At 38.3% G+C, this 13912-nt stretch overlaps 1 protein-coding gene across 4 annotated transcripts in view; it reads left to right on the top strand.

The window, feature by feature from the left end:
* Positions 1-13912, top strand: part of LOC137944250 (E3 ubiquitin-protein ligase CSU1-like) — a 61265-nt gene that overhangs the window by 42810 nt on the left and 4543 nt on the right. The window contains exon 1 of one of the 4 annotated variants that reach the window (XM_068789872.1): positions 8852-8918. The exons of the other annotated variants lie outside the window; for them this stretch is intronic. Coding sequence (XP_068645973.1) covers positions 8876-8918 — 43 coding nt within the window. The 5' untranslated portion in view covers positions 8852-8875. Of the gene's footprint in view, positions 1-8851; positions 8919-13912 lie in introns of those variants that run through there. 4 annotated transcript variants of the gene reach the window in all.

Here is a 13912-nt window from a genome sequence, read left to right as displayed (position 1 = left end):
ATCCACTTATCCGACGCCCAGATACCTCATGGGGTCTATCACGAATGGGAGCATGAAAGGACTTCTCCCACTCCCAGTGAAATGACTGGTTTTACTTTGTGATTATGATTTTTACACCTCAACAGAGTTCCCAGGAACCACCACCTTTCGTGGTGGACAGAGCAGCCATTAAAGTTGAAATTCTTTCACCCCAATAATCTAGGTTTCAAAAATTGGGTTTTTGACACCTATGGGGCCGCAGAACGCATGCAATTCTCCACTGACTTTTATCTTTATTTGGAAACAAATAAGATTATGTCTTTTGTAGATTGGTTCACGCAAACCAGACTCAAGCAGGCGGAAAAAAGACCCTTAGTTTCTTCCATTGCCCCCACTCTTTCTACCCTTACGAAAGAATGGCATTTAATGTCTGGTATCAATATCAGATCCGTTCATCCTCCTACTGATCCGATTCAACTTGACTTTCCAAGTCCTTCAGGGAAATCCCCTGAATTTGTGGAAGCAGTTGCTTTTGTAAATCCTGAAATCACCATAAATCCTATGGGTCAGATCAGGAGACAAGACAACTTTACCAATTTAAATCTTCAAACAATTGGACAACAACTTACTCGAATTGAAGATTTATTGGACAAAGATCCACCCGAGAAATATTGTCAAAATCCTTTTGACTTAACTTCTCGAAAATTACCATTATTGATGAATGATAAACCACTCATCAAACTCCCTGTTCCAATCAGGAACTTTAAATTGGATAATAATTCAGAGGTAGTCGAAGAATTATTATTGCGGCTTGGAAAATTAAATCTATCCGAAGATCAAATTAAGCACGCCCAACAGGCTCATGACGCCCAGGCCAATGCAGTTCATAAAAGTCTCCATGTTTTGGAAGCTGACGAATCACAGGATGAAGAATCTCAAGAAGAGTCTTTATCGCAAAATAATACTGAAGATTTAACTCCTTCAGCATATTCTGATTCTGATGTTGGTCAAACCCAATATCCTCAAGATTTTGGTTTAACTAATATTCGACAGACTGAAGAAATTCTTCAGGAAATAATTCAAGATCAACCGAGTATTCAGAAATTAGATTATTCGAAAAATCTACTTCGAAATGGGCTCTAGATCATAAACTTTATTACCATAGGCCTACCCCTCAAGACCTAATGTATGAAGAAAATATTTATCTAGACCAAAAATCCTTTGATGGGAAAACCATCTATGAATGGAATATAGATGGCTTATCTGAATATCAGGTAATGGAACATTGTCAACGGATGTTAATGTATGCTACCATCTGTCGACAACATAAGAATTCCGATCAAGGAATAGCAGAAATGTTAACTGCTGGGTTCTCTAGAATCCTCAAAGGTTGGTGGGATAATATCCTAACCAATGAATAACATCATGAAATTTATAATGCTAAAAAGGTTATCAAAACTGAAGCTGGTCCCGCATACCTTGGCGAGGACGATGCAGTTTATACCTTAATTTCATGTATTGTTCATCATTTTATTGGAAGATTGACTTCCCAAACAGATAAGGGAAGAGAGGTTTTGCAAAACTTACGTTGTAGAACTCTTAGCCAATTCAAATGGTATAAAGATGTTTTCCTTACCAAAGTTATGCAAAGACCGGATGCCAATAATGAATATTGGAAAGCTAAATACATTGATGGATTACCAACTCTTTTTGCTAGCAAAGTAAGAAAGAGAATAGGTAATGAAGTTGGAAGTATCAACTACCATCAATATACATATGGTCTCCTTACTAGTGCTATTATCCAAGAAGGACTGGCCTTATGTAATGATTTAAAACTTCAAGCTCAGCCTAAGCAACAGAATTTGACTGGCAAGCGTGAGCTTCGTGAGTTCTGTGACCAATTTGCTTGTGACACAGGACCCCAACCTTCCCATCAAAGGAAGGGCAAAGGAAAGGCCTCTCATTCTAAGAGACCGAAACCCTACTCACATCAGAATAGGAGATATCCCAAAAGACAGTCTTATCAAAAGATTCGTCTGGAACCTAGGAGACCTCCTCGTCAGAGATATCCTCCTAGAAGGAATTCTCCAGACAAAAGCAAAATTGTCTGTTATAAATGTGGTAAATTAGGCCACTATTCAAATAGATGCAAAACAAAAGAGAAATTGAACCAACTTCAAATTGATGAAGGATTGAGAGTTCAGTCTGCCAAAATTCTCTTAAATTCTGATTCTGGGGATGACATTGATTATGCCTCATCCAATCAATCAGAAGAGGAACCAGATTGTAGTTGTTCATGCCTTACTAGACCTTTGCAAAAAAGAAATCCAAAATCTGTTGGATAAGAAATTAATTAGAAAATCTTACTCGCCATGGAGTTGTATTGCTTTTTATGTCAATTAAAATGCAGAAAAGGAACGAGGTGTTCCTCGATTAGTGGTTAATTATAAACCACTCAATGGCTGTTTGAGATGGATTCGCTATCCTATCCCAAATAAAAAAGATTTATTAGACAGGTTGTTTTCTACTAAAATCTTTTCCAAATTTGATTTGAAATCTGGATATTGAGATCTGTTAACTCTAATAATTTAAGAGTTGAATCTTGATTTTCAAGATTAATTGTTTGTTCCATGGTTTTAATTCCCATGGTACTAGAAAGGGTAAAGGTTCCTTTCTTGTAAATGGATGTAGGTTTAATGGTCGGAATTGTCCAATCATTCAATTGTTGTTGAACTTTATATTCAACTAAAGATGCATTCTTAACCGATCCAGTACTCCTACTACTGGATGTCATCTTTCAACAAATTAAAACAAAGTAAAACACAATGCAAGTAAACTAAAAGTAAACTAAATTGCACTACAGCTAAGAGTGGTAAGAAATAACCAGAAGGAGGAATATCCTAGTATGAAATACACCTATTATAAACTGATTATATGGTAATCATGAACGAAGCAAACTATGATTCCTAATATCATAATGAATTTACTATTCATCATCGTCTTGATCAGATACACGTCTGTCAACGATTTAAGAGTATAGCGGCCCTTCAACGCCTACGCCTATCCATGGCAACGGCAACACGGGCATACCTCAACACGACTTGGGTGACGTCCCATATCATAACAAGAACGACGATGAATAGGAAAGTATTATAACATTACGAAGTAAGTTTAACTCCCCTAATGATTAAGATATAAAAAATGTATAATAGATTATTTCATACCTGGATATTCAGGGTTTAGCCTTCCATGGCTCTGATACCAATTACAGCGGGAAGAAGGAAAATTGACAGAAGGCAAGTAACCAGAGATAGGCAGAGAATAACTTTAACTCACTACTAATTTATTCACAATATCATAAAATACTTACAAAGAGAAGTTACTAAACCACACGAGTAGGCAACCTTGATGACAAAGGGGAAGGTTTTTCAAGTGATGCATTAACAAAAGAAACTATCTCCTTATATAGACGGAGAGAACTAAAGTGGATTTGAAAATATGTGAAATGTACCACTAATACAAAAAGTAACCTCTATGATTGAGGTAGTTGTGAGTCATTATCTCTATAATTGAGATTCTTGGATGAGTCATCATCTTGATCCTCTTTATCATCCTTATCATCTTGATCTCCATGATTGAGATTAGGACAAGACCTTTGATGGGCTTGGTCCCATAGCATCTTTTGTTGACGAAGAGCTTTTACTCTTATCCTATGCAGGCGGCAGCTGGCGGCATCCCATGCATGTGACTTTATGGAAAATGGCCGACCAAAGATACTGTATGAGCCTGGCGTGATATGACAAATAGGCCAACTGTGGGCCGGAGGATAAGATTTCCTTCGTAGCTTTTGGACGAACTTGGCCGACGAATCTGGAACAGATTTATCTGTCATAGTCATATCCTGCAAAATTATTTCTTTTTAGATGTTGCTTTAAATGCCTGCAACATAAGATTAATATATTCTTCCGGATCCTCATTGGGTGGCTGACTATCCGGTAGGAATTCATTAGCATTATCATCATGCTCGGTACTGGTAAAGTCATCAATATCTTCATCTTCTGCTGCTGACGGTTCCGAAACGGACATGTTGTCATCGACAGGATGAGAGGAAGATGTGCCTTCATTGCACTTAGGATCCATAGAATCTTTCATTGATTCTAATAATTTTTTTATAATATCTTTTTTCGATATATTCAGAATCAAACTCTTCAATTGAGTTTTGAAACTTGCAAATAAATTGTCGGAGTCATAATGGACTTCTGAGACGCGATGCAATCCAAGATTATTTTCGTTTTGCATGATAGCAGACTTAATTTCTGCGACTTTTGTATCAATGTTGGGAAAATTTTTCCACCAACGAACATGAAATGTTCTTAATAACACTGGTAGACATTTATCATTAAAGCCTGTAGCACAATCCCATCTCCATATCCATGGTAAGGAAAATACCATAAAGAAGATAAGACTGTCCCAATTCTTTGGGGGTTTTTCAAAACCCAGAGCTTTAAGCTCAGGACTGGATTGAGTCCATTTAACAAAACAAGCCTTAATGGGCTCAGGTAATATTGAAATGGGTGGCCCAAATTTGTTCCACCATGCAAATACCCAACTGGGTAGAGGTAATGATCTCTGAAAGACATTCTTTTCCCATTGGAAAAACCATGAATGTCTATGGGAGGGATTTTGGTAATAAAAGGTATTATACCAAGAATCCATATAATCCCAATAATTAAATTCCTTATCATTAGGAAGATTAGCTGCTTTAGCTAAATCAAATTTTCCCCATGTTGAGGGATGCATGAATCTTTGTATTGTACATTTACTGTACGCTCTTGGGCTATCCCATTTAGCCACGTTTGTCAGTGTATGATGCATTGATATAGAATTCAGGTGAACCAAAATAGATTCAAAGGAATACCATCGTTTTCCTGCACGGATGGGACAGTAGGCTTCTCCAAGCCATTTCTGTAACATCTCCCAGGAATCCAATGTACCCTCAAGATCCTCTTTATTCAGGAGCAGAATGGTCTCCGTATCCGGAAGAGTAATATACTCTGGTTCGACTTCAAGTGTCTCTTTATACGACACTGGGGCTTTGCCCTTCTTGTCTGAGGAATTTCCTCTTTCTGGATTCTTTCGGCCTCGGCCTCTGGATTGTTGATTACCACGTCCTCTCATTGGGAGTGGATTGCCCCTTGCGGGGTTATACATGATTTTGACCCTGGAGAAATTCACGGGTTAGACAATCAGGTAAGGAGTTTAATTCTCCTTTGATATGTTCTATATCAAAATCAAAGGCACTTAATTCCGCCTGCCAGCAAAGATTTGTTTGGAAGTAAGATTCTTCACATCCTTCTTAAGAATCGATTTGGCTGCTGAACAATAAACTCTTAAAAGGAATTTCTGATTTAATAAATCATCCTGGAATTTATGAATGCACTTAATTATTGCCAATATTTCTTGTTTAACAGTGGAATAATTAATCTGTGCATCATGCCAACTACCAGAGGTAAAGCGAACAAGTTCTTCTTTACCAGATGGATTTCTTTGTTTTAATATGCCACCATAGCCTATTTGGGAGGCATCTGTCTCTACAACCTTCGGATAAGAAGGGTTGGTAAGGTTACGACAAGGAAGTTGTTTGACCTTACTTTTGATTAATTGGACTGCCTGGGTATGTTTGGTAGTCCAAGGCTCAGGATTCTTTCTAAGTCGTTTATGTAATATTGCGGAGTCTTGGGCAAGATGAGGATAATAATCCGCAATATAATTGAGACTTCCTAGAAATCTCTGAAGTTGAGTTTTTTCCAATAATTCATCAGGAAATTTGGATGCAAACTCAATGCTTCTATCAATGGGAACGATTTTTCCCTTGTGAATATTGTGCCCTAAAAATCTAACAGTGGTCTGAAACAATTTCATTTTCGGTGCCGATATCACTAACCCATGTTTTCGAATAACTGTTTTGAAAACATGTAAATGCTTAAAATGAGCATCAATAGATTCTGAATAAACAAGAATATCATCAATATAAACAATGGGCCTTTTTATATTTCACCTACTCTTTCCATATTTCGCCTTTTTCCAATATTTCATCTTTCTTTCTATTTCGTCTTTCATTTTATATTTCGACTTTCTTTCTATTTTTCTTCTCTCTTTCTATACTTTCCCTTTATTTCTAGTTTTTGCCTTTCTTTCTCTAATTCAACTTTCATACTATATTTCGTCTTTATTTTTGTATTTCTCCTTTCTTTTTTATATTTCACTTTTCTTTAAATATTTGGCCTTTCTTTCTATAATATTTCACCTTTTTTTTTCTATTTTGATTTTCTTTCTATATTTCGCCTTTCTTGCTCTATTTCCTTTTTCTTTCTATATTTCCCTTTTCTTTCTATATTTTGCCTTTCTTTCTATATTTTACCTTATTTCTATATTTTGCCTTTCTTTCTATATTTCATCTTTCTTTCTATATTCCATCTTTATTTTGTATTTTGCTTTTCTTTCGATTTTTTGTATTTCTCTCTATATTTCGTCTTTCTTTTTGTATTTCACATTTCTTTATGTATTTCGTCTTTCTTTCTGTATTTCACATTTCTTTACATATTTCGTCTTTCTTTATATATTTCATCTTTCTTTTATTTATTTTTTCTTTCTATTTCGTCTTACTTTCTATATTTTGTCTTTCTTTCTAATTTTTCTTCTCTTTCTGTATTTCGTTTCTTTCTATATATCATCTTTTTTTCTATATTTTGTCTTTCTTTTTATATTTTGCCTTTTCTTTCTATATTTTATCTTTTCTTTTTTTTGTTTTGCCATTTCTTTCTATATTTCTCCTTTTCTATATTTTGTCTTCTTTTTATATTCTATCTTACTTTCAATATAACGACTTTCTTTCTATTTTTCGTCTTTTTTTTCTATATTTTGCCTTCCTTTCAAGATTTCACCTTTCTTTCTATTTGTTGACTTTCTTGCTATATTTCGTGTTTCTTTCCATATTTTCTCTCTCTTTCTATATTCCAACTTTCTTTCTGTATTTCGTCTTTCTCTCTATATTTCGCCATTTCTTTTTCTTTTAAGTCTTTCTTTCTATATTTTACTTTTTCTTTTTATATTTCACCTACTCTTTCCATATTTTGCCTTTTATCTATATTTCATCTTTCTTTCTACATTTCGTCTTTTTTCTATATTTCGATTTTCTTTCTATTTTTTGTATCTTTTTTATACTTTGTCTTTATTTATAATTTTTGCCTTTCTTTCTCTAATTCAACTTTCATACTATATTTCATTTTTCTTTTTGTATTTCTCCTTTCTTTTCTATATTTCACTTTCCTTTAAATATTTGGCCTTTCTTTCTATAATTCGTCTTTCTTTCCATATTTCGCCTTTAGAAAGTAAAATAAAATACAGAAAGAAAAATGAAATATAGAAAGTAAACTGAAATATAGAATGAAAGATGAAATATAGAAAGTAACATAAAATATTGAAAGTAAGATAAAATATAGAAAGCAAAATGAAATATAGAAAGAAAAATCATGGGGGCCTTGCTAGAACAAAGATCAGAGAAATGAACATGGTTTTCCCCTCCAAATGGTGCTAGCGTATTAATACCCAAAGGGACCTTCCCTAGATTCCTCTAGTTTTAAAGAAGCTGTATTGGATTATTTGTCAAAGCAATCCTACTCAGTTATCTCCAGTCTGGAACATATTCAAAAGATATTCGCTCACTTTGTTTCTCATATCAGATACTTCCTTGAGGAGGGCTCTCATGTTCAAATCTGTTATGATTTATGGTTTTGAAATGGCCTTTCAAAAGACCAATTTCCCTTGCTCTTCAATCTAGCCTGATTACCTAATGCAACTATGTATAACTTCCTCACCAACGATTCACCCCATGGGGTTGATTGGAGTCACCATTTCTGGCAAGATCTTTGGGATGATGAGGCTGTGGAAGTTTATTATTACAGCAGATGGCTACCACATCTTTTAAGATCCACAATGCATATAGAATAATATTTTGCCCGAACAGCCATGGATTATTTATTGTAGCATCTTGCTACACCACCTTTTATTCCTATGGAGCATCCTCCATGGAAAAATTCTACAAGGCATAATCTCATTCGTCAAGAAACCACCGGTCCCAACAGCACTTGCCCTCTCTGCCATCGTATGGATGAATCTATTCACCACCTCCTAGTCAACTGTCACTTCTCTTGGCAAGTGTGGTGTTTCTTCTTCAGTCTATTTGAGATTTTCATTTGCATCTCTAACAATCTTTGCTTCTCTCATTCAGACTAGTCCAAGATTAATGCTTCCCACCCTCAACCAATCTATGTTCCTTTCTTTCTTGCTTTTGTTCCTTGGCTCATTTGGAATGAATCTATGTTCCTTTCTTTCTTGCTTTTGTTCCTTGGCTCATTTGGAATGAAAGGAATTGCAGAATTTTCCAAATGACCTTCTCTCCTTGGCAAAAAATGCTAGAAAGATCTTCTCTTAGGTGGTTATGTGGATTGGATCCCTTCCTCTTTGAAGGCATCAAGGCCAGCCTGATTAGAAGTTGTTGGTTTCAAGTCTACTGCCTTGCCAATCGTACTGATAGTTGGCTTCCCCCATATCCAAATGCTATAAATATTAACTTTGTCGTCTCCTCTTTCAGCAATCCGGGACCTTTGGGCTTCAGGGGTATTTTCCATGATTGCTCTGGCACCACCCTTGCTTCCTTTGCGGGCTCCCTTGGCATCTCAGACTCCACCTCTACGGAACTTAAGGGTTGAGTCATGGTCTTCTACTTTTCAAAGATCATTTTCAGGGGCTATTCACGTTGAGGGTAACTCTAAAACCATCATCAACTGGTGATCTGGCAATAGCGAGACTCCTTGGAGGCACTAGTCTTGCTTTCATGACGACCTTGAGCTTGCCGATTCTTTTGTTTGTAAATGGAGGTTAGTTCCTACGGCTGCCAAAGGATCTCTCCAAACTCTCATTGTTAGGGATCCCTCCTGTTTGTAGTTTTTGCCTTTTGGTTTAATAAAATTTTGCCATTCTCAAAAAAATAAAAAAATAAAAAAACAGATATCCATGCTGCATTCCTCAAAAGCAGTGTTCACTGTTAAATCAGCCAATGACTGCAGACAAGTTATTTAAGAAACAAATTCGTTGTACTTATTTGGTTTGTAAAGAAAGGATCTGAAGCATGGAAACTAAACATTGATTTTAATTTTTTCTAAGTATTTCAGTGTTTCAAGATCTTATTAGTTAAATAAAACTCACTATTATTGTCACTTATGACCACAAGGCACTCGCTATTGATGGACACAGGCAAGTGCTATATTTGTGCTCAATCCACCATCCTCGAGCACGCCGGATGTAATATCTATTATAATGGCAGTATAGAAACAAAAATAGTAATATTAGATACAGACCTTACCTATACAGCAGAAGATACTACCGAAAATAAGATCAACGATTAGCGCGAACAGGAGAATAAGATTTGCGAAAGCAAATCGGGATGGAGAAACTTGAAGGAGCAGTGAAGAAATCTAAGTCGGAAATCAGCGGGAAGACGAAAACATTTCAGGCAAGAAGGAGATCGAGATCGGAAATCGGCGAGACGACATGAAATTTTTAGGAATAAGAAGATCTACTGACTATAAGAGGTGGCAAAGGATAGAGGGTATTTTCGACAATAGTCTTCGGCATACAAACATCATCATAGCTGACTAAATGATAATGAAACTCATTGCTAGATCCATGCCATAAGAATCGCCTTTTGATCTTGTCAATGAGCCGACAAATAGAGGCGGGGCAAGGAGCAAAGGAAAGGAAGTAGTTGGGTATACTTGCCAAACAAGAGTTAAGAAGCTTCAATCTGCCAGCTTTAGAGAGGAGTCTTCATTTCCAAGTAGATAAACACTATTTGAGCCTTTCAATTACCGAGCCCAAAGCCCTTTCCGAGACCCGCAGTCAATGAGGGGTACCCCCAAGAAGAACCTTGATATCGTAGATTTGGTCGAGTGGGCCAGTGCCAAAGCAAATAGTCTCATATGCAAACTGGAGAAGCGGTATGTCAAAGGTGCTCTGATCCAAAATGGCTTCAAGCCATCCAAAGCTGTGGGATGTGTAGAACATAGAGGACAAGTACTTGACAATAATATTGAAGAGTAGAGGGGAGAGGGGATTTGCCTACTGGATGCCACAGGAGCCATGGAAGTAACCATAGATAGTACCATTGAGGAGCAAAGAATAAGAGGCCGAGTTATCTGGGTTGTTTAATGGCTTGAAGTTGTTTCATCAGAGAATGGTAGGACCTCTATTTGTCGAAGGCGATTCTCAAGTTGTCATCAGTTGGTGTAAGAAGACATGTAAACCTCCATGGCGTCATTGGGATCTTTTTGATGATTTATGTACTCTAATTTCCCAAATACAATGTATGTGGAATTATACTCCTAGATCCGCAAATCACTTGGCGGATAGTCGGGCTAAATCAGGTGTTTTTCTCAAACAACTTGTTGTGGAGGAGGTTCCTATTTAGTAAGGTTTGTAATTTTTCTCTCAGTAATATATTCACACCTTTTTCAAAAAAAAAAGAGGCCGATGAAATGCATCTTCGGATCCAAAATCTCTACCTGTCCTCAAAACCCATACACTGCATGACATCATCAAGTAGAGTCCAATTCACACTGTCAAAAGCTTTTTCTAGGTTAATCTTGAGGACGAACCACTGGAGGCCTTGTTTGGAGAGGTGGTCAATAATCTCATGAGTAGCCATGGCTGAGTCCAGAATATTTCTACCGCGAAGAAAAAAACTCGGATGACAGTGGGGAGAATAACCTTGAGATGTCGGGCTAGGACACGAGCAATTATCTTGTATGGGCTAGATACAAGACTAATTGGTCTGAAGTTTTTTTTGTGCAGATGTTCGACATTTACTTTTTTCGGAACTAGAGCAATGAGGGAGGCACCAATACTTCTGAAAGTGATACCCCGGTCATAGAAACAAAGGACTATGGAGAGAATATCCGTCTTCAAGGTAGGCCAACATGATTTGTAGAATTCACCATTATAACCATCGGGACCCGGGGCTTTGTCACATTGTAGGCCCAAAACAATGTCCTCAATCTCAAGGTCCGAAAAGGAAGCTCAATGAAGGCTGCTAGCACGGGGGAGATCAAGGATAACTAAAGATGTGAGATACGAGGACGGTGGCTGCATATTTCTGGATACAAATATGTGAAAAAAACTAAGGAAGACATCGGTAATAGAGGTCCTATTCGAGATGACTTCATTGTCGATAAACATAGAAGTAACCCTGTGAGTCCTCTAACCGGTTGAGTCGATGGTATGAAAGAATTTCGTGTTGGCATCGCCCTCGGCAAGCCACTTAAAATGGGCCTGTTGCTTCCATTGCACCCGCTCATTGTGAAGAATAAACTGAAGTTTTTGTTTTTTTTTTTTGAAAATGATGTATTAATAAAACAGGAGAAAATTACAAAGTTTGAGGGAGCATTTCCCTTACAACCAGCGATTGTAGGGTAGCTCCCTATCTGGCAAGTACATCTGCCTCCAAATTTGCGGATCTCGGAATGTGGGACCAACAACAAGAAACAATTGAGGTAATATATAAAATTTTCTTAAAAATATCCCAGTGTCACTATGGAGGAGAAGACACTTTCTCACACCATCCAATCACCACTTTTGAATCCCCTTCAACTTGGAGGGGCCCACTGCATCTATCTTTGAAAACACGAAGACCAGAGAGCAAAGCCTATAACTCAGCAGTCGTAGAGTCTGAAATACCAAGGGGGCCGGCATACGTAAAGAGTTGATTGCCGGAATGATCTGAAATTACTCCGCCATAACCAAAAATACTAGGGTTGCCAAGAGATGAACCATCAAAATTTAGCTTGAGATAATCAAGAGCAGGAGTCCATTCTTGCATGACCGGAGGCTTTTTTCCAATGTGTATCAAAGCCAAGTTTCTCCAATTTTCACGAATGGAGGAACCCAGATATGGAGAGAAAGCTTTCTTTGTTAAAAGCCAAGTAGATATATGACCAACAATTCTGTCCGCAATTCAGTCTACAGATTCACTTTTTGCATCAAATCGTTTTCTATTCCGCTCATTCCAAAGCCCCCACGGGAGGAAACTGGAACAGGCAGAAAACATCATCTTTCCAAGCCTCGGCATAGAGGTACCCATGAGTGATTTACTGAAAGTGAGGAGATCCCCCGCCATGCAGAATTGTAGCCCAAACTTACCAAGGATGCTTATCCACACTTTCCAAGAGAAACTGCAGTGAAGAAGAATGCGGCTGGTAGTTTCGTTCTCAGAATTGCAGAATGGACATATGGGATCAACGGAGGGGTGGCCTCTTCTTCTCAATACGTCTGCCGAGAGGATTTTACCTTGACAGGCACTCCACATGAAGAATTTTACCTTTGGAGGGGCACCTAAATGCCATACGAAATTGATCCCATTCTCATTCCGATTTACTGCCGTTTAAAAATCCGTATACCGATGAGACCGTGAAAGAACCCTTTTTATCCGGCCACCAAACGAGTTTGTCAGCCTCCAAAGGACGGATTTTAAATGAAGCGACAAGGTCCAAACATCGACTAACTTCCAATACCTCACTATCCGAGAGGCCCCTTCTAGGATGGAGGCTCATACCTCCCCCCGCATAAGCTTCTGCTATTGATATGTCTCTGTGAGTCGTGAGAAGAAAAAAACTTTTGAAAGCAGCCTGCTGGGGCTCCGGCCCTATCCACAAGTCATCCCAAAACTTGAGCGATCTACCGTTACCAGCATAGAATCTACTTGCAGATTGAAATTTGGGGAGCAGAAGATATAGCGCTCTCCATATCGGGGAGAGGGCTCTACGATTCCCACCAGACATCCACCAATGAACCAATGAGGTTCCCTACCCAGCTTTGTGAGAATCATTTCCTTCCAAAGATTTGAGGAGCGAGTGCTAAACTTTCATAGCCTTTTTAACAGAAAGGCTTGATTCATGTCTCTAGTTTTTTGGATTCCCATGCCCCCCATATTCTTTGGCTTGCAAACTTCATCCCAACTAACCAGGTGGTACTTAAATGCATCACTCAATCCCCTCCATAAGAATCTTCTTTTCAGCCTATCCATGATCTTACAAATAGCAACAGGGCAAGGCATGAGAGACAGCATAATTTGGGATTCCTGCTACGCATGACTTTAGAAGAACGAGTCTTCCCGTTTTACTAAGAAGACGCCCCTTCCATGATGATAATCGGGATTTCATTTTTTCTACCACCGGATTCCATAGACTACGCCCGTTGAAGAGAGGTAAGCCAAGATATGTTACGGGTAATTGACTTAAGGTGCATCCAAATATATTTGCCATCTCTGTGAGAACCTCAAGGTTAACATTGAAGCCCATTAGGGAAGTCTTTCCCCAATTTACTTTCTGACCCGAGGCTAAATCGAAAAACCCCAACACAACTTTGATCTTTCTTGCACAATTAGAGTAAGGCTGACAATCTAAGACTAGAGGGAAGGCTTATTGGCTGTGGCGGAAAGATAACATTTTGAGGACCAAGACTTGAGTTTGCTTTTTAGTTGCTTCAATTTGCAAGGGAGGATCTAACTCTTAGGGGTGGCATCGAATCGAGCTAGTTCGTGTGCCGCTCAAGCTCGATTCGGTTTGATTCAACTTATCTGGATCTCGAACTCAGTTCAAGATCCAGAGAAAGCATCCAAAGAAAACTTGTTTGAGTTAACTAGCTGAGTTCGACTAAACTATGGTTGGGTTCGAAAGCTCGCGAGCCGGCTTGTTAACTTAACGAGGGCTCGGGAGTTGGGAGCGATTTCTTCCTCCCCTCGTCACCAACGAGCCTCTCCCATCCGCTGATGTGGCTGCCTCCGTCGCTGTCGATAGCTGCTTGCCCCCCCCCCCCCTTG

Source organism: Aristolochia californica, unplaced genomic scaffold, assembly GCF_029961685.1.
Source record: "Aristolochia californica isolate CCGP_79_NKW_82.1479 unplaced genomic scaffold, dmAriCali1.0.hap1 SCAF_11, whole genome shotgun sequence".
Taxonomy (NCBI): Eukaryota; Viridiplantae; Streptophyta; class Magnoliopsida; order Piperales; family Aristolochiaceae; genus Aristolochia; species Aristolochia californica.
This window is presented reverse-complemented; position numbering and strand designations above follow the sequence as displayed.